At 38.9% G+C, this 25,359-nt stretch overlaps 1 protein-coding gene across 1 annotated transcript; it reads right to left on the bottom strand.

The window, feature by feature from the left end:
• Positions 1-36: 36 nt before the first annotated feature.
• Positions 37-14,629, bottom strand: YIPF4 (Yip1 domain family member 4). Its single transcript, XM_036380644.2, has 6 exons — positions 14,342-14,629; positions 10,689-10,842; positions 7,884-8,055; positions 5,642-5,719; positions 3,835-3,948; positions 37-2,670 (listed from the first exon to the last, which is right to left on the bottom strand). The coding sequence occupies exons 1-6, from the start codon at positions 14,424-14,426 to the stop codon at positions 2,533-2,535; spliced, it is 741 nt and encodes a 246-aa protein (XP_036236537.1). The 5' UTR covers positions 14,427-14,629; the 3' UTR covers positions 37-2,532.
• Positions 14,630-25,359: the final 10,730 nt, after the last annotated feature.

The following is a 25,359-nucleotide window of genomic DNA, read 5'->3' as shown; positions in this document are numbered from 1 at the left end:
AGTACTAAGTCAGTAAATATAAATGAGCTTCATAGATTCTGTAAACAAGTTTAATTCAAAATTTTTATAAAATACATCTTGTATTTACACACATACCTCATCTAAAAATATGAGTTTGTTGAATGCAAAGTTATTACAAACTATCAGAATAATTTGAAAGCTGTTGGAATGTTTCTTGCACAATTTATGCAAAAAGTGACCCTAAAGATACTAAGATTAAAAGGTGCAAATCTGCAATTGGGTACAAAATATGTACTATGTTAAGTGCATTATCTACATTGCATATTACACATGTGCAAAGTCTGTGGAAGGGAACAGTTAAAATTCCAACCATAACTTTCACAGAGCATTACTGGAAAGGGAGGTATTTGGAGATTCAATAGAACATTCTTGCATCCTTATTTATAGTCAGTTCAGATGCACAGCACACCTCATGAAGAACTATGCAAAGAGGAACTAAGCTTAAAGCTGTCTGACAGCCCAGTAACCTAAATGTGTTCTTGCCCTTCACCTTTGTGGGGACAGAAGTTAAATGCATTCACAGGGGCTGGGTGCAGTCTTATAATAACAGTTGGATATTCCTGTTAAAAAAAGGAATGTAAGTCATGAAAAAGGAGGTAAAACCAGATTATCATGCAAGATTCCAAAGCTAATATGCTTTTTTTTCAAATACACTGTAACTGCCGTTTTTTTTAAGAATGTGGTATGAATGCTCTCAAAGCACTTGTAGGTAAGAAATTAGCTGCTGCTGGTATAAATTGATTTAGTACAAGTTTGCATTAATTCCACCACAACTTATTCAGAAATCAAAAATCAGGTGAAAAGTCAATCACTCTACCAATTTTTCTCTTTTTATGTATTACAAGCTCAAGTATTACACTACAATTTATGTCCAGCAGTAACTTCAAGTGGTTCTGTTTAAAACCAACACAAGAATCAGCCAGGAAAGCAGACTGAGTAAGCTAAAGGTTTGTGGGAGAGCTGGAATTTAATTACGTATTTTGCATCAGTAATGACTGGTAAAAATAAATTACCAACCTGGCTAGTTACACGGTCTAAAAAGCTGAAAAATTACAGTTCTGATATGGAAATATGTCCATCAGGGATCCAAGACAGCCCTTGCTATAATCTTGTCATGGCTGATTTTTATTTGTAGCATTAAAAAAAAGGATGGACGGGGAGAATGGGAAATGCTTTTTTTCTGTTGCCAGAAAAAAAACCCAAACCTTCAGAGCTATTTGTTGATTCATCCTGAAGATTGCAAATGCCTGTGTTAGTACCATACAAAGTGAACTTCAGTGGACTTCCCTTGTGAAGAAATATTACCATAAGGACCATTACATAAGCAATCAACACAGTATACAGGAAATATTTAACATGTCATCACATAATTACATAATCCTTGGAGAGTCAAAATTAGCAAGACTCTAACTGTTACTAAGGCTGTAACTCTGCCTTGTTTAGTGGAGGGAGAATCTAGCCTTCCAAATCTCAAATCTTTCTTATTTCTCTTTACAGGAGGTTAACAGTATTGGCAAAAAAAAAAAAAAAAAAAAAGGAGGCATGTTAAATACCATGCTATTAAAAGCAAAACAGAGCAAGATGTTGTAAAACATAGTTAGGGAAGCAGTATTTTTATTTTGTCATCATAAAATAACATTGTTTAAAGATCACACAAATTTGATAGATCATCTTTTTTTCTCCAACATTAGGCCAGCACTAGAGTTGAGAAAGGTGTTCACCCATTTCTCTGTAAATTTATACTTTTAAGTAAAATAATTTGATTCTCTAAATATGCACTTTAATTAGTTATGTCACACGGTAAGTATCTTGCTCCTTTGGTCAGAGATAGTAAATGAAAACTTCAAATACTTGTATCTTCAATTTTTAAAAACCCAATATACATCCTTAACCAAGGAGTATTTACGGTACACACAAGCCATAGATACAAAATACACAGTATATACATGTTTTGAAAACAAATTGGAATTTATAAAAACTCAACAGCCAAATCACAGTAATTGAGGCACTAAATTAAAAGTAGTATCTTTTTGTCTTGATTATACAGACTATTCTGTGAACAATCAGGACTGTTTCATAAATATATATTATCTACAGAATTTGCTGTGCCAAAAAAAGCCAGCTGTGTTTAAGCTTAAAGGAAAAATTGCACTTTGAGATTGTTAACAGTTAACTTCTCATTTTTAATTCTTGAATATAGTAATCTGGTCCCAGTGCTTTTGGCACAGGTATTGAGTTGCAGTTTTGCTACGCTTTGTTATAAAACACAAGGTTCTTTTATTTTGTTCATTAAAATCTGAAGAGTCTTAAACAAACCTAGAACTTTGATACAAATCTATATAGCTACAATTGCTTCATTAAATAATATACACAAATATGCTCTTCCATCTTAAAACATCTCGACAACTGCATACAAAACAGTCACTTGTATTATCTCCAGCCTTCTTAATCCCACACATTATCAGTCTGCAAGTGACTGAAATATGGTTTCTGGCCACATCTTACACTAGATCACACCCCAGTATACAAGGACAGAAAATAAATGTATAATAAAAAGATTGGATAAATTAGAAGGGGTTTCTTGGTCTTGAATTCTTCTCCAACTAGTAATGATGCAGCACTGTATGCAGCCCAGAAGACTCCAAACAACTGAAAAAGAAGACGAACAGTCTTAGCTGTAACCACAAGAAAGTCTCTCCAAATACCACAGTAAAAATCACTTCTCTCAGTACAACACAGAGCCAGCTACAGAGTAGTGCTTGTCACAGCCCAAGAAATTTTGGCCATGTGGGGCTTGTAATGCATTTTCATACTAGTAGTGCAAAGATAAGAACCTTGCAGAGATTCACCATGAAGTTAACATGAGGCTATTAGTAGTAATCAAGTAACAGAGGTTTCATGAACATGTATTTATTTTGAAGTTATTTATTAGTTAACTGGCAAGTTAATGATTTACATTCTATCATTTATCAGTATTCCCAGATTATCAAATCTCAAATACAGCAATTTTGTTACTTATCATAACTCTAGTTGTGCTTCAATTATACTGTCTGCCAGCAAGCTAAAGGGACAGAAATAACGAAATCAACAGAACAAACCTCCAGAAAGTGTAGAGCTTAGCTCGTAACAGAATTTTATCAGTTAACCTTCCCAGGCTCAGCAGTAACTTCACAGGCTACCTTAAAGGGTTTCAAGAGGTACTGGGAGTGTTCAAGAGCATTATGTTGTTCTGGGATCATTGAGGGAATGTTTCTCTAAAAGGTGTCCAGCAGCAGGTGATATCAGGCAGGTTATTCTTTGTGCCTTACATTCTCCCTCTCTAAATCAGAACAATCCTTACCTTCTCTGCAAAGGGTATGGAGAGCTTTGTACTGATACCACTACGGGGAGGTCTCAGAACAATGACTAACGTCATATTCATGCTGCAGTGGCTAAAAATAATCTGGATCATGGGGGAAGGGAGAGCTTATTTTCAGATTCTTCATTCTGAGGTTTAATCATGCATTCTCTTCTCAACATGAGAATCCCATCTTTTTTATAATGCAACTATTAGAGCACAGCAAAATACTTAAATACAAGCTACTCTAGTAACAACAGGTGTTGTTATAGCAACAGCATTGTATATTCCCAAGCACTCAAATGGAACATTTAAAACCCCATTCACTTTCCACCATGCTATCCAAAAGGATCACAGAGCTCGCTTTGTAGTTCTGAAAATTTTGACACATCATATGTTTTCCTGAGTAGAGTACTTGAAGTGTTAAGAAAGTGACTTAAAAATAACTAAATTCTCAATAGATTATAAGAACTTACTTTTATTAGTGTAGAAACAACTTCAAATGATCCAACCACCAAAAGTACAGGTGCTATGACAATGAGGGGAAGCAGGGAATATCCTATTACACCCAACACTTGGCCATAAGCAACCTGAAATTTTCAAGCACATAAAAATAAGCTTTGCAGTACTCAATCTCTGTCACCAAATACATTTTGTTTTTGTTATAACACTATGAATAATAATTATAATGTGTTATACTCAGGAAATTTCAGCCTAAGGAGGCTTACTAGTATAAAAATTGGTTTTGTATGCTAAACCCTAAAATTAGAAATATGTTATCCTTTTTTTTTTTTCCAAAAAACTGTAAACTATCACTTTCAAAGGAAGCATTTACATATGATACCCAGGAGCATAGAACTGCAACAGATCTCTCAAGGACCAGCTGTAGTCCTGGTTGTCAAAAGCAGCAAAGACATAATTTTCTGCATTAACATGCTCATATCCATTATACATAAATAAATACATAAAGCACATGAATGTTTTTGGTGTCAGCGGAAGAGTTAAAACTTGATCCCTGTAAGGCACAGAATTCTGATTTCCAGCTTCAATTTATTGTGACTATCTAGAACAGAGTTGTTCCAAGTACTTCCATAACTACTTTTAGCTTCAGAAGGAAATGTCTGATTTTCCCCTACTATGGTCTGAAATGATCCTAGCACAGCTAGGCTTCTTGGATTTAACAGGAGAAGTAGTGGCATCTTGCAAGCATTTTCTTGTGAATGATGATCCTTCATGACAAGATCTGCAAACCTATACTTTTTCTCCAGTTTATATATCTGATGATTTCCCATTTTGAGCCACAAACCAGATTGATTTAAGGGCCTCTGGATTGTGTTAAAATGCAGAAAAATACCATGCAATCACATTTATAAAAAACTTTTTATTTCACAACAGCATTCACAAAAGAAGACTCTAACAATTATGATTTAAAGAAAAAATTTTAAAAATTAAAGTAAACAACATAGGACCTCTGCAATACTGGTGCATCATTAATGCAATATCCATGGTAAAAGTATAAAAATAAAGCATCACTGAATATTTAGTTCTTCCCAACTACACAGTTCAATGCATTTTATGCTGCAGATCCATTTTAAGAAGTTTTATTCTCCTGACTGTTCCACTGCAGCTGTCTGTGGACCTTGCTCGAAGTCATTTTTTGTTGTTTACACCTGAATTGCTTAATAAGTCAATTTGTAAACAGTTCAAGCAGCTATTCCAACCCTGCTGGTGCAAACAGCTGGAGGAAGGGATGCAGGCCACAACTCCAGCTGGCTTTGCAGTTGAGAAACATGCCCTGTCTTTCATACTTTGATGGGTTTGAACTGCATCAGGCCAAGGATGAAAACAAACACTGGCAGGTGCTTTACACACAATGACATCTATCTGCTGTTAGCACCCCATTAAAAAAAAAAAAAAAAGTTGCCATTTAGTCCAGTGACCAAAAACTTGAAAGCATTTCTCCCTCAAGAATGGACTTCAGTTCTGGAGCACAGGAAGCTGCTAGAATTCCAGGGTTCACAGCACAAATTTCTAGACTGTTAATCTGGAAGCAAGCACACCATCCACTGCACCAAGAGATTAGCTGATGATCTCTGTATTTTAGACTTCATTTTGGAGACTGAAAACCTGAAACGTTGACTTGACACTTAGCAACTGCATCCATTCTTAGCTGGCTACAAGATCCAAACCCAAGCACTATGAAAACCCAACTATTGCTGAAAAACACTGTCAAGAGACTTTACATTACCTCCCTCTACATAATTTTCACATACAGGTACTTACTTCTCCTCCAAGAACTCTGGCCAGTAAAAAAATTGTCAAGGATCCAAATATCCAAATAGTTATGATCCAAGAAACAACCTTGAGAGATAAAGAACAATTCATTTATATGAGTAATTGTCATTGTGAAAAAGGAAAATGCATTTCCATAATCACTTTCACGGCAGTCAAGGATTTTATTATGCAAAACTGAATTCTGAATTGTGGCAAGAACAGTGTTTAGTATCACAGTGTAATTAACAAATGAAGTTCAGAAATTACATTTACAGAGTCACATTAATGGTAAGTTTAGTGTACATGGAATGCATGTTCAATGTGGTCTGTAAGTATTGTAACAGGAGTAGGAAGTTGAGTTAAAACTACCCTAAATGTCTTCATATCCCACCTATTACAAAATGTGGGCTCAAACTGTTTTTAAAAGTCAGCCCAACCAATACAAGCAGTTGGAATTCTCCTTGCACTTATAAAGATGCCACTTTATCCTTTACTCAAACTGAGAATGCTCAGAAGACATAGGACTTTACTTCTCAGTGGAACTTGATGATGATGAGAACTTAATAAAGAGCCTCAGATTCCTGAGACCAAATCTGTCATTATTTTTTCTTGCTTCTTTCATAGTACTGCTCTTAAACTACAGAAGGAATCCGAAAGTCATTCTCTGGCTTAAAAAAATCCTTCAAATTAACTTAGCTGGTTTTGGTGTTGAGCCACTGGGAGGACCAGAAGGAGAGCTTTCCTTTCTGAAACAACTTTTTAGAAGGAAACAACAGTCTAAGTTCAGTCTATGTACTTCCAAACGTACAATGACTGAACTTAAAAAATTAAGCCAGTACTCAGTTCAATACTTTGCTTAATTAGAAGTTCCATATTTCCAGAAGAATGAAATAGGAAAAAAACAGCTAAAAATCACAGCAGCACTAAAAACAATAGAAGTGGCTTTATTCTATTTGTGAAAATAGCACATAGCCTCTTTTTACTTCCTGTTTTCCTCCACTGACTGGGAAGAGGACCAGTTTGAAGTCTAAGAGCAGAAGTGCTCATCTCTCTCCAGTTTAGAGCCCACCTTTGGGTTCATCTAGTCCAGGTACGGTCAGTCATCCTGTTGCTGGCTGCTAGCTTTGCCTCCTTGTACGTATACAGCACTAGTGCATCCATATGGTAAACCCAGTGCTCCTAAGAAACATGAGAGCCAGTGCTCCTGTACAGGAGGTACACACACTGCAGAGGTGGTTCATCTGTCCCAGGGTCAAGGAATGCTCCTTGCTTTGCCAAGGAGACAGGTGAGTGGTCCACCCAGAAGACCTGAACAATAAAGTGGTTTAGTCTACTCACTTCAAGCCTCATAGAGACAAGCTACTGAGTGAATTCTTAGTCAGTATTTTGTATGCCATATGGAAGCCAGAGGTCCCAAAGGGAATGATTTTATCCCACCATTCACAAGAATCCTTGCATAAGCACATTCTGCTGGTTTACATGCAGCTTATTGCCATACTTGGTCACATTTATAACAACTGTAACCACACATTTAGTCATAAGGATTTCTAATGCAGGAGCACCTAGGCTTACATACAAATTGTTACTATAAATGATAACACTTCTTTATTTTAATCAGAAGATAAAGAAAAAAGATAACGGTGTTTATGACAATTACATATGCCCAATGCCTCTGAATAGCTATTCACCCTGGAGTTCAAAAGGAATTATGGAAAAGTCTATTGACCAGAGGAAAGTTATTTAATTGTAACTGAGCAGGGAGGGCAAAATAGCAAACATCACTAATGAAGATTAAATACACCAGATAAAAGCAGCCATATAGCATGAATTAAATAAGCAGCTTTATTTGTCAGGAAATTAGAATTCATGCCATCCAAAGAAATGCTTTTTGCTAACATTTTTTAGCAATAAAAAGCAAGTTAACAAAAGGTCACAATTAAAATGGAAAGATTCACTAATATGACTATAAACCCATTAGTATCAATCTGGTTCCTCTAAAAACCACATTGTTCCTTTGTTTTACTGTATAAAAACAAACCTGACATTTCATCATGATTAACTTACCCGTGGGCTATTTAATACATTCCTAACTGCTGTCTTTCTACATATTAACTTGAGAAACGGCACTTGAAATGCCCCACATTAGTATGTGAAAAAAAGACTTTCTACCTACGTAAGAATGCAAATTGCTTAGCAATCACATCCCCAAATTTAGTTCAGATTTCTTTTTAGGCAGAAGATTTATACCTACCTTAAATTGTCCATATAATGAAATCATTGAGAAGAAGAGGACAACTGCCAGAGGACCCCAAAAGTCTGGATTGTCTCTCACTACCTGCCTATTGAACCCAAGAGAAGGCATAGGCATCAACACACATCGAATTTTGTAGTAAATATCCTTCAGATCAATGTCGAGTTCTTCCCTGAAATTGTAAAGCAAGTGAGCATTACTATACAGCACAGTAATGAAATAAAACTAAAAAAATAAGTACAGGGGCAAACAGTAGATTTATAGAGCAAGTCTCCTATCAGCCACAAGGCTTTCTGAAGCCACGACTAGCAAAGGAACAGTTTATCCACAGTAAAGCAACACCATAACTTCATGCTGCATTCAGCAACTGCTGGAACACAGATTTATTTAATTACTCAAAAGCAAATTACATGACTGACAACAGAAAGCATACACAGCATATCCAGACCAGGCTGGATGGGGCTCTGAGTTACTGGAACTGGTGAAAGGCATCCCTGCCCAAGACAGGGGGGGGTGGAACTGGATGATCTTTAAGGTCGCTTCCAACCCACACCATTCTATGATTCTGTGATACCCTGAGTCTGCATTAAGATAGGAGGGGTTTTTTCAGATACACCAGGACATGTGACACACTACAAGTCAAAGACATGCTCACAATGAAGAATGTCTGTATATTCCTATGCCAAGCAGTTTGCCATGAGCACACTTACTATGAAAATATTTTATTTCAAATTCTGCAAGAAAGAACACTATTACATTCACTAACCTTAAACCATTCCAAATACATAATGTAAAACTAATTTTTTAAAAGAAAATGGAGTTTAGCTTCCTTCAAGAACAGTAGTTTTCAACAGACCAGTTTATGCCTATTGTTCAATTTCTGGCTTGTGTCCACTATGGGTAAAATAAATAAAAGTCACTTGAACTAGCTCCAACATGTATCAACAGATCTTGCCCTTCTCTCATTGCCTTCTCTGCTTCCTGTTACAAACTCTCTGCAAGCAGATACAAATTGGCCAGAAGACTCTTCTGCCCAGACCCTGGGACATGCTGCCCTGACTGTACTAGCTTCATGGGGAAGGAATCACACTTCCCAAGCAATGGGCAATTCCACCTCTTTATGTGCAGAACCTCAGGCATGACTGAGGAACTCTGAAGAGTTGCAAGACACTTCCAACAGATAAACTGCTCTGTATTTGAGAACACAGTGAAGAAAAATGTAGAATTATATCCTAAGTCCGTTTAGGAAGGTTTTGTCCAAGGCTTTGTTTTTTGGCTTTTTCTTCAGAAAAGCTGATGTGAGGAAAAAATGCAAAGATGTGATTCATCACAAATTCTGTTTAAAAAAATTAAATAGTGTTAAATTCAGTCCCTCAAGGCAATTTTTGGATTATTATTACTAAAACTACTTTATAAGTGGTATTACTAACTGGTGACTAAGTAACAAAAATTGCTCTTTAACCATCCTTGAATTAAAGAACAGACTAGAAGCATCTATTTGCTACCATTTACCTAAAAAGGATGTAGCAGACCTATATTTTACTCTGTAGACTGTGTAATACAAATATTTGCTACATGGAAATAATTATTTCTCATTGTCTAGGTCTTCTGACAGCTTCTCATGTGAATAAATTGTCTTTTGCATGAAGCTGACAGCTAACTCGACTGAAAGTGATGGTAGCTGTATCAGGAAATAAGTGTCTGGACTAAGGCTGCCCAATGAGAAAGTAGAAAAAAAATAATCTCACTTTGTTGAACAAAACATTTGCACTGTAGCCCTGTGTTGGTGAACTTCCCTTAGCAGGCTGCTGTTCTTTCAATCCTTAATAGGATTCAGATTGTAAGAATTCATTATGACACATTTCTGGGAATAATCAAAACAACAAAATCACACTAAAGTCAGAATTCCTATGTTGTAACCTCACTACACAAGTTTGTTTATTAATTAAAAGTTAGAGGTTCACAAAACAGACATTCACACAAGGACCTACTTCTGCACACTTTAATTTAAGCCAGTTCTCAAGTAGCACTGTCATTAAGCTCTCCAGATATCTATTGTCTCCCAACACTCTCATCTGAGCTTTACAGAGTACTCTCTGTCTCACTCCAATTTTTTAAAGCATCATTATGTTTAATTCACAGGAAAACACTGAGACAGTGAGAATGAAGTTGCTTGGGTGCAGAACAAGGACCAGGCTGCCTGACTCACAATGTAATAACCTTAAGATACAAACTTTCTTCAGCCAGCCAGGTTTCTAGAACAGAACAATGGATGCGAGACTTCCAGTTCTAAGGATATTATTGTCCTTCAGCACTAGCAGCCTTTTAATCTAGCTTTATAGTAATAGGCAACATAGAGATTATAAAGTTTGTGCTACCTTGCTTCTAATATCCCTACTGTAACAACCATGATTCACAGTGCTTTTGCTTCAGAATAACTGACAGAACTGACTGAGATTTACTTAGCAGAAGGCTTCCCATGGGGTTGTCTTAGTCTTTGATTCTTTCACAATATCCAGAAACATGAATGCAAATGATACAAAGAATGCAGTCTCTTTTAAAAAAATCAGTACAAGATCAACAGTTAAAAGCAGAAAAGCCATATAGGCTTATACTTACAGAGATTAAAATCCATAATAGAAACAATGTTTTCATTCTTACACCAGAAAACACTCATTGGTCAAGTAATTTGTCAAACAGAATTCTAGTCACAGCACAAGGCTGTGGGACAATCAGAGACTACAAGTTGTTTCTTATCCCAACACAGCTAATAAAGATAGATACTCAGAAATAATTACAACATACAAGAGTGGCTTGTTATCTTCTGGGTCATCATCTTCCACTTCCAGAAGCCAACCATATCCTCTCTGTCTTAGGAATGTAGTTGCAGTAGATTCTTTGATGAATTCTCCTCCAAGATTCAGCTTAACATCTGGAGTTGTTATGGAACCACTAAGATCTAAAGAAAAAGGGAGAAAAATATAGACCTTTTTATGTCTTGCCAAAAGCCATTTGATTTTAAAAGTACTGGAAGATAAACAACAAACATATGAAGCTACTTGTGTTGGTCATGACCATAAAACAGTCAAAGTTACAAAATAAAGTTATACTTTCACAGATACGTAATTTGAAAGTGTACTGGTGGTTTTATTGCAATAGTAACAATGTTGGGTTAGGTCTCAAATACCAGGTTTTAGCTTTTAGATGGGACTCTTGTTTTATGACACAGTGTTGTGGTACAACAGAAAGGCTTCCATTTGTGCTTCATCATTAAGTGTTTAAAGGCACAAAAGGAGGACACTAATGAGAGTCTCAGCATGCTATAGATTGTGGATTATTTATAATTTTTTTCTGATCATACCTAACTCTTTTGGTACCCATTTTTTAATAGTGGCATTGTTTCAGCCAAAACCACTCTCTGCTATTATGCCAAATTTTTCATAAAAGGAAAACATTGTAAGATGTTTTAATTCGTAGCCTGCCTTCAATGCAGCTGAAAAAGCTAGAGAAAGAATGCTATCAGAGATCCTTAGGCTCTAGACAATTAGAAGTTATACAGTTATACAACTTCTCTTTGATATACTATGATCTTTTTCTACCACAGTACTAAGCAAAACAAACAGCAATTTATCTATGTTCTGGTTGGTTTTGGCAAAATTGCCAATAAATATTAATTTTTTTGCTCATTTTGTTCAGTTATATATGGACAGAAAGTAAAAAATAGTATAGGAAAATAAATTAGGCAACTTGATGAAAGAAAAAGATACATAAGAAGGGAGTAATTATTTCTCTAGGAAATAATGGATTTCCATTATCTGCTAAGAAGGAAAAATCCAAACAGAAATGTGTAAATATTTTGTACCAGCTTACTATAAATATACTGAGAGGTAAAGAAAATATCTTTTGCCTTATCATCATTGTGTGTTTTTCACACATTAAGGTTCCTCAGCACAAATTTCCCAGAACACCTAACTACAGCAAGTACTTCTGAAACACTCACAGAGGCACATCAGGCCGCATTTGTAGATTACATTTGCAACATCCACTTTGGAAATATTACAGTGTTATAGAAACAATTTGTGCAGTAACAGAATCTCAATGTCTTTAGCCAACATGTCTCAGGTGTTCGTTGATCATTCAGTATCGCAATTAATTCAACAGAATTGTTCTTCCCAGACCAGCTTGCTAGGCCACTCAGATTCCAGCTTCTCCACAAAAGCTTTTCAACTATTTCATAGTCATGAGAGTCACTGATCCACCCCTTTGATTCTTGGAACACCATCTGCACAGGACCCTGGTAAAGATCACTGTAACTTAAAGCAGGAATTTCTCTTTGCTCTTCCCAATTGCAGCACACGCAGCGTTCTCACCAGCCTCAAGCAAAGCCTTCCTCTGCTGTTTACAGAGGGGGGGAAAAAGAAGAATCTCAATGCCTTAATCAAGCTGAAGCCTCAGAAGTTTTCTCTAGATTGGGGAACCCTAATGTTATTAAGAAAATATATAATATATATTGTCTTAATGACATTAACATTATATATATATATATATATATGATGTTATTATTTGTTTCTGCTACGAGATAACACTTTTTTGCAAGGAGTGCTACTCTGTGCATAAATGCAGCTGTCAAAAGAAGCAAACACAGCAGTCCCACCAGCCACGTATTTCTCCTTTCTCAGGGACCACTAACAATCCATTCTGAAGCACAAAAACTCCTACACAAGTCGTATTTACTAAGACTCCTTTTAGCAGTCCATGAATACCTGCAACCATACTTTTAAATTATAAAATCTATTAACATGACCTTAAGTCTGTCTTGCAAGACAAAAGCTGCAGAAACCTAGGGGAAAAGGGATTGGTCACCTCCTCTTCTGCAGGCTGCTTTAAATGAGGCGTTTAACTGCAGGGCAACTGGAAAATCTGCCAAGAACTGATGACATTGACGGTTCCTAGTGACACTCTGGGTGCCTTCACTGCTACTGTCTCAGGCTGAACACAACAGAAGCAAACCCAAAGTCTCTCAGATGCCTCATTTCAACGAAGCATTGTAGAAAACCAGCTTTCAAAACAGTCTTGACTCTTAATTTTGAAAAAGCAGTACAAGAGGCAAAACCCCAAACAGAGGGCTCTTTCTACTCTGTCTGGTGACCTAATTGTGAACATCTCCCCAGATTTCTTCCATACAGCTCCCACAGAAATAAGACGGGGAAACAGTATAGCTAATTTTTATTTTTTTCATATGGATTGGGATTTGGGAAACATGCAAAAATTAGAGTGCAATGCACAGTATTTTAATTTTAAAATATCACGATGCTTAATTTTGCTTATTTTTTCTTTGCTAGGGTAGGTCTATCCAGCACTTTGAGGACAGGACTACACTTGAACACACAGGAGATCACATCTTGCTTGTGTTCATAAAAAACACAGAGCCAAGTGTGATTCAACACAACCTACCAGAAAGGTGGTTTTACTGGATTGGGTTCAGCATTGCCCAACAAATACTTCCAGAGAAGAAGCACAGAGCTTCTGCTCAGAGGTACAAGGATTCCTTTTCAGGCCAAGGTGAAGAAGAAAAAACCAAAACAAAGGAAAACTAACCAGCAAAAAGAAAAAACCCAGCAACAAAAAAACGCCACAGCTACAACAGTACTGTCGGCTTGTGTTTCTTTTCAGAAGGACTGTGAAGTTCACTAAAGAACAGGTATTCTACAGTAATTTCTCCACTTCAGCAATTCCTTACCAGGGTGGGACACATGAGTAAGGATTTATACGATTCCTTAGTCACAATTTTAAGAGTAACTAAATACACACATGAAAGTAGAATCCTTGTTATTTAAATGGGGAGAGACCTAAAAAATATTCTCTAACAAAGTAAGTTTGCACGATGTTGATCCTGTATGTTCATTTTCGAAGTCTGAAGGCACATCCTCACGGCATGCTGGCACAGCACTGCTGTTTGTGCAGCAGCCTGGCACAGGCCATGCTTCACCCCCTAAATTACATACACGGCCTCCTTTTCTGCTCCGTGACTGTGCCGCAGTGAGACACGGCGCAGACACATTACAGCAAACGTGGCTTCGGTAAGACAAAAAACAGAGCGGGCTTCCAGCAGCTCGGCAGCCAGAGGAGCAGGCAGTGACAGTGCTCACGGCTATGTCACCTAGCCGGGACACTCTCGGCCCCGGCTTCCAGAGCAGCTGCAAGCGGAGGGCACGGCCGCCTTTGCCACGCTGCTGCTGCTCCCGTGACGCGGACGCGGCAGGCGGCCCCAGGGCAGCGGCCAGCTCGGCCACCCCGCTCCGCCCCCAGCCACGACACCAACCGCGGGGCCGGCGGCACGGGGGGCAGGGAAGGCCCCTCCTGTGTCCGCGGCCCGGGAACGGCCCGTTCCCCCGGGGCCCGGCCAAGCCCCTGCCTCGGGACAGCGAGTGCGGCCCTGCCCGCGGCCCCGCGCTCACCTTCGGCGTCCGCCGAGGAGACGAAGGTGAAGTCCCCGCTGCTGGGCGCGTAGAGCGGCGGCTGCTGAGCGCCCGGGGGCTGCATCTCCCCGCCCTCCGCGGGGGCTGCGGGGCCGGCGAGAGGCGAGCGGCTACCGGGGCCTGGGGCCTCCCGGGTCCCTCCTGCGGCGGCGGCGGCGGCACCGAGCCCAGGGCGCAGCCGCCTCACGGGGCGACAACAAGCGGCGCCGCCGCTGCCATTGGCTGCTCGCAAGGCGCGCCCGCACTGGCCGCCGGTGCTCCAGCGCTGAGTGGATCCCGGCGCTTCCCGGGAGTGAGGTCACTTCCACTCCGCCGCCAAGCTCCTCCCGGGGGCCGAACCTCCTTCCCTTCCTCCTTCCCTTCCTTCCTTCCTTCCTTCCTTCCTTCCTTCCTTCCTTCCTTCCTTCCTTCCTTCCTTCCTTCCCCTCCCCTCCCCTCCCCTCCCCTCCCCTCCCCTCCCCTCTGTAGCAGTGAGGAAATTTTAAAATAATACAGTTGAGATGTTGCCAATCCCTGTTACAATAAGACGACAAACACTGGCTCTGGTTGTGGTCTGTGCTTTGAAGAATCAGAAAGTGGGATCTCACTTTTCCTGTGTTCAATGACTTAGCAGAAAAGCTCCTAGTTAGGGTAAATCCATCCCTTTGTTCCCTACTAAATACCAACGTTTATTCTGAGAGGACACACTTTTTGCCTGACATCTCGAGGAAACAGGCTTAAAATGTTGCATTCGTGCTACATACATTTGATTCCATTTCATACATAGATCTCATCAAGTGCCATGAGATATAAATATAATAAATGTATTATAAATTGGAAAAGTTGCAGGTCCAGAAATTGCATTAGAACAGTGGTTTGATGTACAGAAGGAACTTTCTTTTTCATATATACCCCATTAAAGGAAATCTGCAAGGTCCATCTCAAAAACTTCTTAACAAGTAAAACCTAGTCTTTTTCTTTTTAAGGAAAAAACATGACTCGAAGTTCCTACTTTGCCAAATCCAAGGATCACTCAAATTTGCATGTATATCAAATACAATTCAGGTTCGGGTTCTCTGTAGACATTTTACAACAATTATCAATTTCCTTGCAGCAGAGGAAAAATTACCTATATTTGCACATAACCTATTTTTAAATAAAAAATTGTCATGAGTACAAAATGCCCCTACAGACACTTGTATTGTCAGATTTTCCCTTTTAAAAGGTGAGCAGTCAACACATCTATTAAGAGCACCTCATTTTCTTAGCTGTTGTGTGGTACAAGATCTTTGCAATAGGCTTCTTTCAGTTTCTGATGTCTCTTTCTCTTTTTTTAGTTACAGCCAGCCTGTCAGAATTCAAGGAGCTTTTGGATGATACTTTTAGTCATATAGTTTTCTGCAAGGAGGTGGGAATTAGACCTGTTCATCCTTATGGATCCCTTCAATTTGACACATTCCATGAGTCTATTATTATATTTAACTACAGTGCTATGAGTGTGCTGTTCCCTGTTGTTTTGGGATGTCTTGGATGCTTCTGGAATCTGCCCTCCAGAGGATGCCAGACAGGTCTATTATTGGACAAATTTCAAATAATGAAATCATAGAATTATGGGACCATTTAAGCTGGAAAAGACACTTCAGATCAAGTCTAACCATTACCTTAACACTAAGTCCACTACTCAACCATGTCCCCACGTGCCACAACTACACTTTTTTGAATGCTTCCAGGAATGGTGACTCCACTGCTTCCCTGGACAGCCTGTCCCAGTGCCTGACCACTCTTTCAGTGAAGAAATTCCTCCTGATGTCCAACCTGAACCTCCCCTGGTGCAGCTTGAGGCCATTTCCTCTCATCCTGTCCCTGGTTGCCTGGTAGAAGAGGCAGACCCCACCTGGCTGCACCCTCCTTTCAGGCAGTTGTTGAGAGCCACAAGGTCGCCCTGAGCCTGCTCTAGTCCAGGCTAAACACCCCCAGCTCCCTCAGCCTCTCCTCACAGGACTTGTGCTCCAAACCCTTCACCTGCTCTGTTGCCCTTCTCTGGACATGCTCCAGCACCTCAATGTCCTTCTTGTAGTGAGGGGCCCAGAGCTGGACACAGAACTTGAGGTGCAGCCTCACCAGAGCTGAGTACACGGGACAATCCCCACCCCACTCCTGCTGGCCACACTGTTGCTGACACAGGCCAGGATGCCATTGGCCTTCTTGCCTCTCTGGGCACATCACCATCAACCAGCACCCCCAGGTCCTTTTCCCCCAGGCATCTTTCCAAGCATTCTTCCCCAGCCATATAATACTGCAAGGAATTGTTGGGACCCAAGTGCAGAACCCATTGGCCTTGGCCCACTGATCCAGCCTGTCCAGATCCCTCTCTGGAGCCTAGACTCCTTTCTTAGTTTGTGGTTTTTATTGTTTTGTTTGCTTGGTTTTATTTTTTCTTTTTATTTAACTACATATAGGGATGGCAACAAAGAATGCCATGTCAAGGAATTGCTTGCACTTAAGGCAAACCATTCACTTGCCTCATTGCAATTCTTATTTATTGAAATAGAATTTTAAACTGTTTAGTAATTGCCTCCTAACAAGACCAACAGCATACAAAACTAGAACAAAACTTGGTGATTAGGGGCACAAAAGTAGTGTACCTCTTGATAAACACAAGGAGTGGTCCTTGAGCACTGTAAAAGGGTGGGAGGAGACAAAAGAGAAAGAGATGAAATATCACTCTGAATCAGCTTTGAGGAGGAAACTTGGACAATGGTAGTTAATGACAGAATATTATGCAATAAGATGAGTCACAAATGCATGTTTTATTAGTGTGCTGAAAAGGAGCAGTGACAAATGAGGCTGCATGACAGGCTGGGTGACTAGTTCTGTCTCTCCTTGTTTCATGGTTTCATGCACTGGACCCTGTACTGTGCATGTGCTGTATCATTTTCTAAGTATAAGTGAAATACACATAGGTTGTGTGAAGCAGGAGACAATTTTGGGACACTGCTGGTACCTAGAAAAGACCAGATATTGTTCACTATTTGGAAATATTTTCTGTGTTTTCTCATTGTCTGATTCTGACTGTGATCTCTGTATGAGCACAAGCACTTAAGTAAATTGATTTCTCTGCTTTCAAAAGAAGACTATTTATGAAGACATTAATTATCAATCATTATGCACTTTAAAATATAATTTTGATAAGACTAAGATTAAAACTTACTTTAATTATTTCCTTTTCTAGGGATTTTCTGACCAGCTGAGATCCAGATGGAATTTCACATCAAAGAGACACTGAAAGAGACAAAGAATAGATGTTCTGCCCATACCTATGTAAAATAACAGTGAGTAAGTTTTTAAGAGTCGCTCTTCCGGATGCTCTGTCATACATGAGTAGTGAAGGATCAAGAAATCCATCTGGATTTTTCTCAGCGTTTGCTCAAATATTCAATGTCCTCCTTTCAGCTTCTTCCCTTCAGACTAGAGGAGCAACCCTCTATCCCCTGCCTGAGCTGTGCCAGCGGAGGGCACTCTAGCACTGCTTTTTCTAGATCAGCCCTTGTCCGCGGTTCCATTCAGGGATTTTTCCTGGGTGTGTGTGGGTGTGGGTGTGGGTGTGTGTGTGTGCGTGTTTGTGTGTTTGTGTGTGTGTGAGAAGTGCTTGAAACCTGCTGAGTAAATTGCCTTTAGTTATTAAGGCCCGCACCACATGTAGATATGTGAGCAATCATAAAGTGTTCTGTTTGGTCTGTTGAAGTTCAGGGTGTCTTACAGCTCTCTGCACATAGCCACCCTTCCACGTATTTTAACTATTGGCAAAGGCTGGCTTCATTCCTACCACCAATGCGATTTTGCTTTCCCTCTGGCTTACTGTATGGTAGAAAGGGAAAGGGGAAAGGAAGCATTTCAACAGATTGTAATAAGCTGTGCTGCATAAAAATGCCTTTTTGCATCATCACAAATACAACCTGTCTGCCATTAGGAAAGACTCCTGTTTGATTTAAATTTTAGACATTCAAGAATCATGCATTATGTGAATTCCAAAACATACTGTAATAATTACTGTGTGAAAAGGAAGTCAGAACCACTGATGTTAAGTCGTCTTCTGATTTCTTTGGGAAATTTGGAGCCAACTGCCATGATGAGGCAAGTTGGTAGACTGCTGTGGAGTTTTATTCCTAATGTCTCAGAGTAATATCGGATTAGGTTAATTGTTATAATATAAATAATCCACTTTGAAATGGCTTTTGAATTTTCATCTAGGGTTGTTAGAGCTTCTCTTTGGACCTGCCTCACTATATTTAGTTGCTTGAGTCAGTGCTGCTCAAATTAGTAAGGCCTGGCTTCTTGGAACAATATGACTGTTTGGTTTAGTCTTGATATCAAAGTCCCACAAAAAACATCTTATTAATGAATTAAAGTTACCATCTTTTAATGAAATCATTAAAAATGAATGATACACTCATTTCTGCTGGTAGCAGAAATATTTGCTAACTGGACTATTAATTCTGGACAGAAAAACAAGTTTTTGATAGCTGTATCATAAAATTTCAAATACTTATGAACAGGAACTTGCTTTGCATCAAGAAACAATTCTCTAATTTTTCTGGCAACAGAAGGGCATTGCACAAGTTACTCTGTAAGCAAACAAGATATGAAGTAATTGTACATGGAGGAAATTTGCAGAGAAAGTGCACTCAGGTAATGTGGAGACAGTTTTTGACAAGCACTACAACACTTTGCTGCTTACTCTTATTTTACACTACAATAAAGTATATTGTGCTGAGAATGTGAATGTTTCAATAACCTCTGAAGTTTGTATGCTAATACAACTTGAAAATCCTACAACTTATTTAGAAAAGTGATTTCTTATACATTTGCACTGAAGTTGTGATATGTTCTGTATCCTAAATGTCACAAAGTATCAGAGAGCTCCTTTCAAGTTAGTGATGCATACCACAGTCAAGCTGATCTGACAGACTGACCCCAGCCCTGGCTAATCTGCACCAACTGCCATTCAGGTTGCAAAGGTGACACAGTTCCCCTCTCTGACCCACTGCTGCCTCTCTGTGAGGTCAGTCACTGGATACCAAGGTTGAAAAGTTTGAGTGTTTGCTAGGGCCACACAATCTAGTAACTGAAATGGATATGGCAATTCATACGTCTGCCTTTGATGACTTGGTAAAAAAATGTTTCTCCTGGATTTGTTCCACAGGAAGATCCCATTTGATCTTCTATGAGTTACTTTCTCTGGGCTGAGGGGTAGTTCATATTGATTACATGATACAGTACCTGATCAGTAGGCTGTGTTTATCTTTTTATGCAAACAAAACTTGCCATATAAGTGATGGCATCAAAATACAGACAGCTGTAGTGTGTAAGAGAGTAAACATCTAATTCTGTCTAGCAGTTTGCTGTGACCAAGGCATTAGAAACGTATCGAAACACTTCAGCTAAGAACATGACCTGTAATTTTTTCCTCATCCCCTTCATGGCTGAAGGTATCAGAAATATGAGAAGGCTATGCTTATTGTAGCTACTGAGGATACCATAACCTACATTGTGAGATAAATCCCTGATGAACTAAGAAACCTTGAAGAAATCCCACTAGGCAACTGCTGTATCTCCAGAGATGCTGTGGAAATTCTAGGTAAAAATAATAATAGTAAGTTTACAAATGGAATATGTGTGTTTTGACAATGAATACATAATTCTGTAACAGAAGGAAAAAACATAATTCTATGGTTCTAAGTCCTTTGTTGTTCTAACCAATATGTTAACAGTTGGCTTAAACAACAGAATGGAGGATACACTTACAAAATATCTGATGATACAGAATTTCAAAGGCTTACCAACCCTGTTGTAATACAAAACCACGAATCAAATTGGATGTACTTAAGAAGTGATTCAAAAACGACAATAGGGAATTCATTACAGACAGATGTAAAAAGCTGCAGCTGGGAATGGGTCATCATTTTCATTAATATAAATGGAGGTTTACCTGTGTAACAGATAAAAAATAAGGCTATTCTGTGAAAGACTGGGAAAACTGTGCTATTGCAGAAAACATGTGCTGGTGAGTCCTGCAAAACAAGTCTGTGTTCAGCCTCAGTAGGATTATTAAGAAAGGTACAGAGAAGTTGAGAGAGAGCACCAAGAACAGCTAGAGGTTAATAAAATGTGACTTATGAGAAATAGTTTAGTTTTGTTTTCCTTGAGAGAGAAGCCTGAAAAAGAGCTTTCCCAGTGGACATACAATCTCTCATATTCGAGAAATACTTTTCTCTATAACCACATATTGACTCAGCAGCTTGAGGATTATCTGGATCTCCTTGTTGGCAAGTGAGACTGGAGTGAGAATAGTATCATATCCTCTTCTGGAAGAAACAAGTCAAAAGAAATTAAAGGAGAGCTGACCTTGCATTACCCTCAGATCCAGCAACCTGTAACACCCCTCAGTCTTTAATTGATTTCAAAGAGTGTTCACTTTATCTGTGTGGTTTTTTTTATGAGCTCTTTTTTGTTAGCTCTGACATTAACTATCCAGATTAGGGAAAGCTCTTAAGAAAAAGGTAATAAAACCTGCAACCTGATGCATAATAGGTAGGTGTTTTACCATTGGGTTTTTTCCAGTGGGATAGTACAGTTGTCTGACCTAGAAAAAGGAAATTTTTCCTACCAGCAGGATAATTCTAGTATAGTTACATCTCTGTAATTCACTACATGAAAATTTATCGCAAAGACAGAATATGCCAATTAAAACTTAGACCTCTAAAATAGCAACAGAGTGATTAGAGGATATTAGTTCTACAAAGCAGAGCTGGAGTAGATGTAAACAGAAGCTATTCTTTAGTTATTTACCACAAATGAATTCTTACTCTACAGCAAAACAGCAGATAGCTTATTTTAAGTGAATTTACCATCTTTAATATACCACCATTTGGGTTTGCAGAAAGAAGTCACCATGTATTGGTTTCTTTCACAATAAGCCATCTCACATTTAACATGTGATAAGAGTTGACGTCTGGATATAATAACAAAGTTGCAGGTGTGCTCTCAAGTTCATGTTGTACTTTCACTTTACAGGAAGACTGAAACCTTTTTAGGTCCTGGTGTAGACAAGTCAGAATGAAGTCTCCAGGCTCCCAGAGCCCACAAATGTCCCAGGAGAGCACCATGCACGCAGAGGAAGAGGAAGAAAACAGATGAGTCACTCGGCCACCTCTGTAAAAAGTGGTGGCCAACCAAAGACAGTACTCTTTGCTTCCAGTGTGTCAGTGGAATGAAGGGGCAGAAGCACCTGTGAGAGCTGCTGTTTCACTTCTCCAGGCACTGTTAAACCATGGGTGCTGCTACATCATGAACCCATTATCTCTGTTATCTCTTTATGTGCACTTGTGCTTGTGGGCTCTGTTTTGTGCTGGGCAGTGCTTTGGAGCTGTTTCATTCAGCTACTTCGCCCTGCCAATTAAAAGAAAATTTTCTGAGTAATTTTCCTGTAGTTTGGTTCCTTCAAAGGCATGATTCCAATTCAACAAAGAGCTAAATTCAGTGAGAATGTGTAAGTTATCTGTATTGAGAAAATCTGACATAGTAGATTTTTTTTCCCCAAGCAGAAAAATCCTATATAAGATATATGACCAAAAATGGAATAAAGCTGAATAAAATAGAAAAATTGATTTAAAATTGCTAGGGCGCATCTGTGAAAACAGATACATGGATTTTTGTAGTAAATACTTATTTTTAATTTTGATGATGAACAGAGATCTCAGCATAATATGATAAAGAAGATATTCTCATCAACATTTAAGAATTCCAATCTTTTCAATTTCTTAGTTGCTTAGCAGAGCAACTTTGTGCTTCAAAGCTCTCTTTCAGATTGGTCAAAATATGAAGAGGAACCAAGCTCTTGGTTATCCCTTCCTCTCTCTTCTCACAGCAGAATTTGGTTTCTTTCCCTCCTACTTCCTCAGAAGAGTGTACTTCTCACCAAAGACTGCAGTTGATGTTGTTTACAGCAGAAACAATGAAAAGTTAGAAAGACTACTTTTATTATGTGTCTTCTTTTGTTTGCTCTTTATGACTGCCACCTGATTCTGCAGATTGAGTCAAATCCCTTTTGTTCCACAGCTTTATTCTTAAGAAAATATAAGTAGAAAAGCCCACACTCTATTTTCTGGTGGATATTGAGTTGCAGCATACTGAGTGTTTTTGTCTTGAGATGTATGACAGCTAAGACAAATGATACAAAACCAAAAAGCTCTATTAGGCCTCATAATGTACAAGGATGTGGACAGATGTTTGAATCAATCAAATGAGAGGGCTTCATTTTCCATTTAAAGGCAGTTGCAAAAACTCATCTCTAGAAAGCTGCTGACAGAATAGTGTTAATGGCTGTTGGTGAACCAGAAGAAGAAAGTGTGCAATCCAGGCAGGGAGCCTTGTAAGAGCAAAATTCTGAACAGATGGTAAAGGTTCAGTCCTGGAGCTTGAACGGAGATGGATAATCCTATTTTTTTTTTTTTTGAGACCCTAGGGAGAATCTTAGGGAGCAAACCAGGAGCTCTGACATGATGCTGAAAAATTAGAATGAATAAGAAATATTTACTTTTTGCTCCAGGTGCCTGTGCAGTTTTGTTGCCAGTTGGCATTTCAGACATAATAGGACCAAGCTGGAAATGTGAGCTATGGAGCAGTCAAATTTTGGTGAGGCTGAGAAAGAAAATAAGAGCCAGATGAGGGCTTATGTCTCATGCTATGCTAAAAGTGAAAGGACTGTGGGAGCCCTGAGGCATTCTACTTCCTAGAGCTAAAAATGGCTATGTAAAGTTTTTTGGTAGAGAAAAGAAAGGAAGAGAACTGAAAAACATGCCCATGAAGTTGCAAAACTGAGCAAATGATGCTGTTCAGGTAGCTGAAGACAAATTTATACAATTTTGATTTGGCAATGTTATCAAATAGAAGTGTTGGCTTCACATGTTTTTGGCCTCTTGTGCTATTCAGCCATACTGTCCCAGTCTGACGACCTTCTGTGTTCTCTGGGAAAATTGACAAAACCACACATGACTTAATGATTGTAATTAAAGGACTATTCTGTTCTTCCTAACATGTTTTGTTGTCTTTTATCCCAGAGTGTCATTTTTTCAGAGGGAACACGTTGCAATGGAGCCTTTTGCCCTCGCTTTGTGCTGATGCATGTAAATACCACAGTGCATAGCAGTAGAATATCAGGCACTGGAAATATGGACTATTGTGCTGTATGTAGAACAGGAGTATATTCCACGTCTTGTGAGATCAGAAATGAGTGCCAGTATCTCTAGTCTTTGAAGGGAATCCTTTACTTACAGCAAGTAATAGGAAAGTCTTCCTTAGGACTGGGGCGGGGGGGGGGGTGGGGGTGGGGGGGTGGGTGCAGGGGAAGCAAGCAGCTGAGGAACAGTGTTTTAAACATTTTTAAAAATTGGTAAGTGAGCCTTTGGAAGACAGTTCTAAAGAGCAGTGAATTGTAGCCTGTGGATAGTCTCAATCCCATCAGAGGAAAGGCATAATAAGACCAGATCCCAGTTTTTCCCTGGTGGAATCAGTGAATGAGCTTATATTATATAAACCCGCACATTTCAATGCTTCTCTAAAGTATTTTGAAGTGAAAAATTAACCATCCGTGTCCTCTCCTCCATCCTATAAAGCAGAGGATCTGGGAACAAATACAGCTGATTTTTCAGATTTTCTCAGTTGCTTTCCCCAGTTTTCTTCCACAGTATCTTGGAACCACATTCTTTTCTATTTTGTATATGCTTGTAGTGAGCACAGTAGTGCTCCCTGCAAACATGAACAATTTTAGGTTTGTTTTTACAGCCTATCCCCTTCCTTCCTAAAGATCTGATGATTAACAAGCTGAGTTATAACATATTCACAACTTAAAGATAAAGAGATGCTGATGAGATACTTAAAATGTCAAAACACAGACATACAGAAAGCAGGAAACTGCACCCTACAGAAGAACGTTGTTTGTTGCTACAATGCAGTATAGTGTGGTACAATACAGTATGCTTTCAATGATTTATGAACAAGCATTTCACCTGCCTTCTCAGCCCTCTGGACCTGAATCAGCCTCTTGATAGCTCTGATTTACTTGGCCCTTCAGTCATATAATGCTGGTTTTGCTTGTAGATAAGCAGCTTTTGGTTCGTTGTATTTGGACTGTTTCCCACAAGTGGTATAAATGTGTCCTTAATGCTTCTTACAAGTTTGTTAATGAGATTAGAAGGATGACTGTAATATTTGTTGATTACTATCCAGTATACTGCTAATCCATTAGCAGTGAGGAAAGGGAAGTGCACAGCATGGATTTGAACAAAAATCTCAAACAGTAGCACTTGTTAACTTTCAGCAGCTTATGTATTTTATTGTGCTCATTGCTAATTAAAATTCTTACACGGAAAGCTTGCTTCACCCTAGGCTTGACCTGCCTCATATGATGCACTGAGGTGGCAAGTTCCTTGAATTAGGGTAGTTTGGGCATGTGACAAGTATTCTCTGATCACCTTCCTTGTTGTGAGGCTCTAATAACCAGCTAGCACGCAAGAAGTGTATTAGAGTCCTTACTGTGTTAGTTCTCCTGTGTGAAAACATGTTGGGATTCAATAGGAAGGAAATAAGGTGGGGACTATTTCTAACCTTCACATCTGGCTTTGAAATTTATTCCCCTGCACTTGTTTTCCTTTTCTTCTTTAACTTTACTCCTTTCTCCTCCCTCTCCTTTTTTCCTGTGAATTTTCCCTGATATCCTTCTCTTTGAAACAAAGAGATTTTTAACAAAATGTATTTAACTAGATTTTAATGGTGATATTGGAATGGCCAGATTGCTTTTGTGGGAGCTGCAATCACTCAAATTCTTTCAAGAACTGGGACCTCAAAAATTAGCTTGAGATCTGTATCAACTGGTGCCACCTGCCACAATGCAATAACATAACAACATTAACAGGTTTGTTAGTATTAAAACTCATTTTTTCCCTCCAAATTATAAGAAT

Source organism: Molothrus ater, chromosome 3 (genome assembly GCF_012460135.2).
Source record: "Molothrus ater isolate BHLD 08-10-18 breed brown headed cowbird chromosome 3, BPBGC_Mater_1.1, whole genome shotgun sequence".
Lineage (NCBI taxonomy): Eukaryota > Metazoa > Chordata > Aves > Passeriformes > Icteridae > Molothrus > Molothrus ater.
The sequence above is the reverse complement of the archived record's forward strand: the minus strand, read 5'-3'. Positions and strand labels throughout refer to the sequence as shown.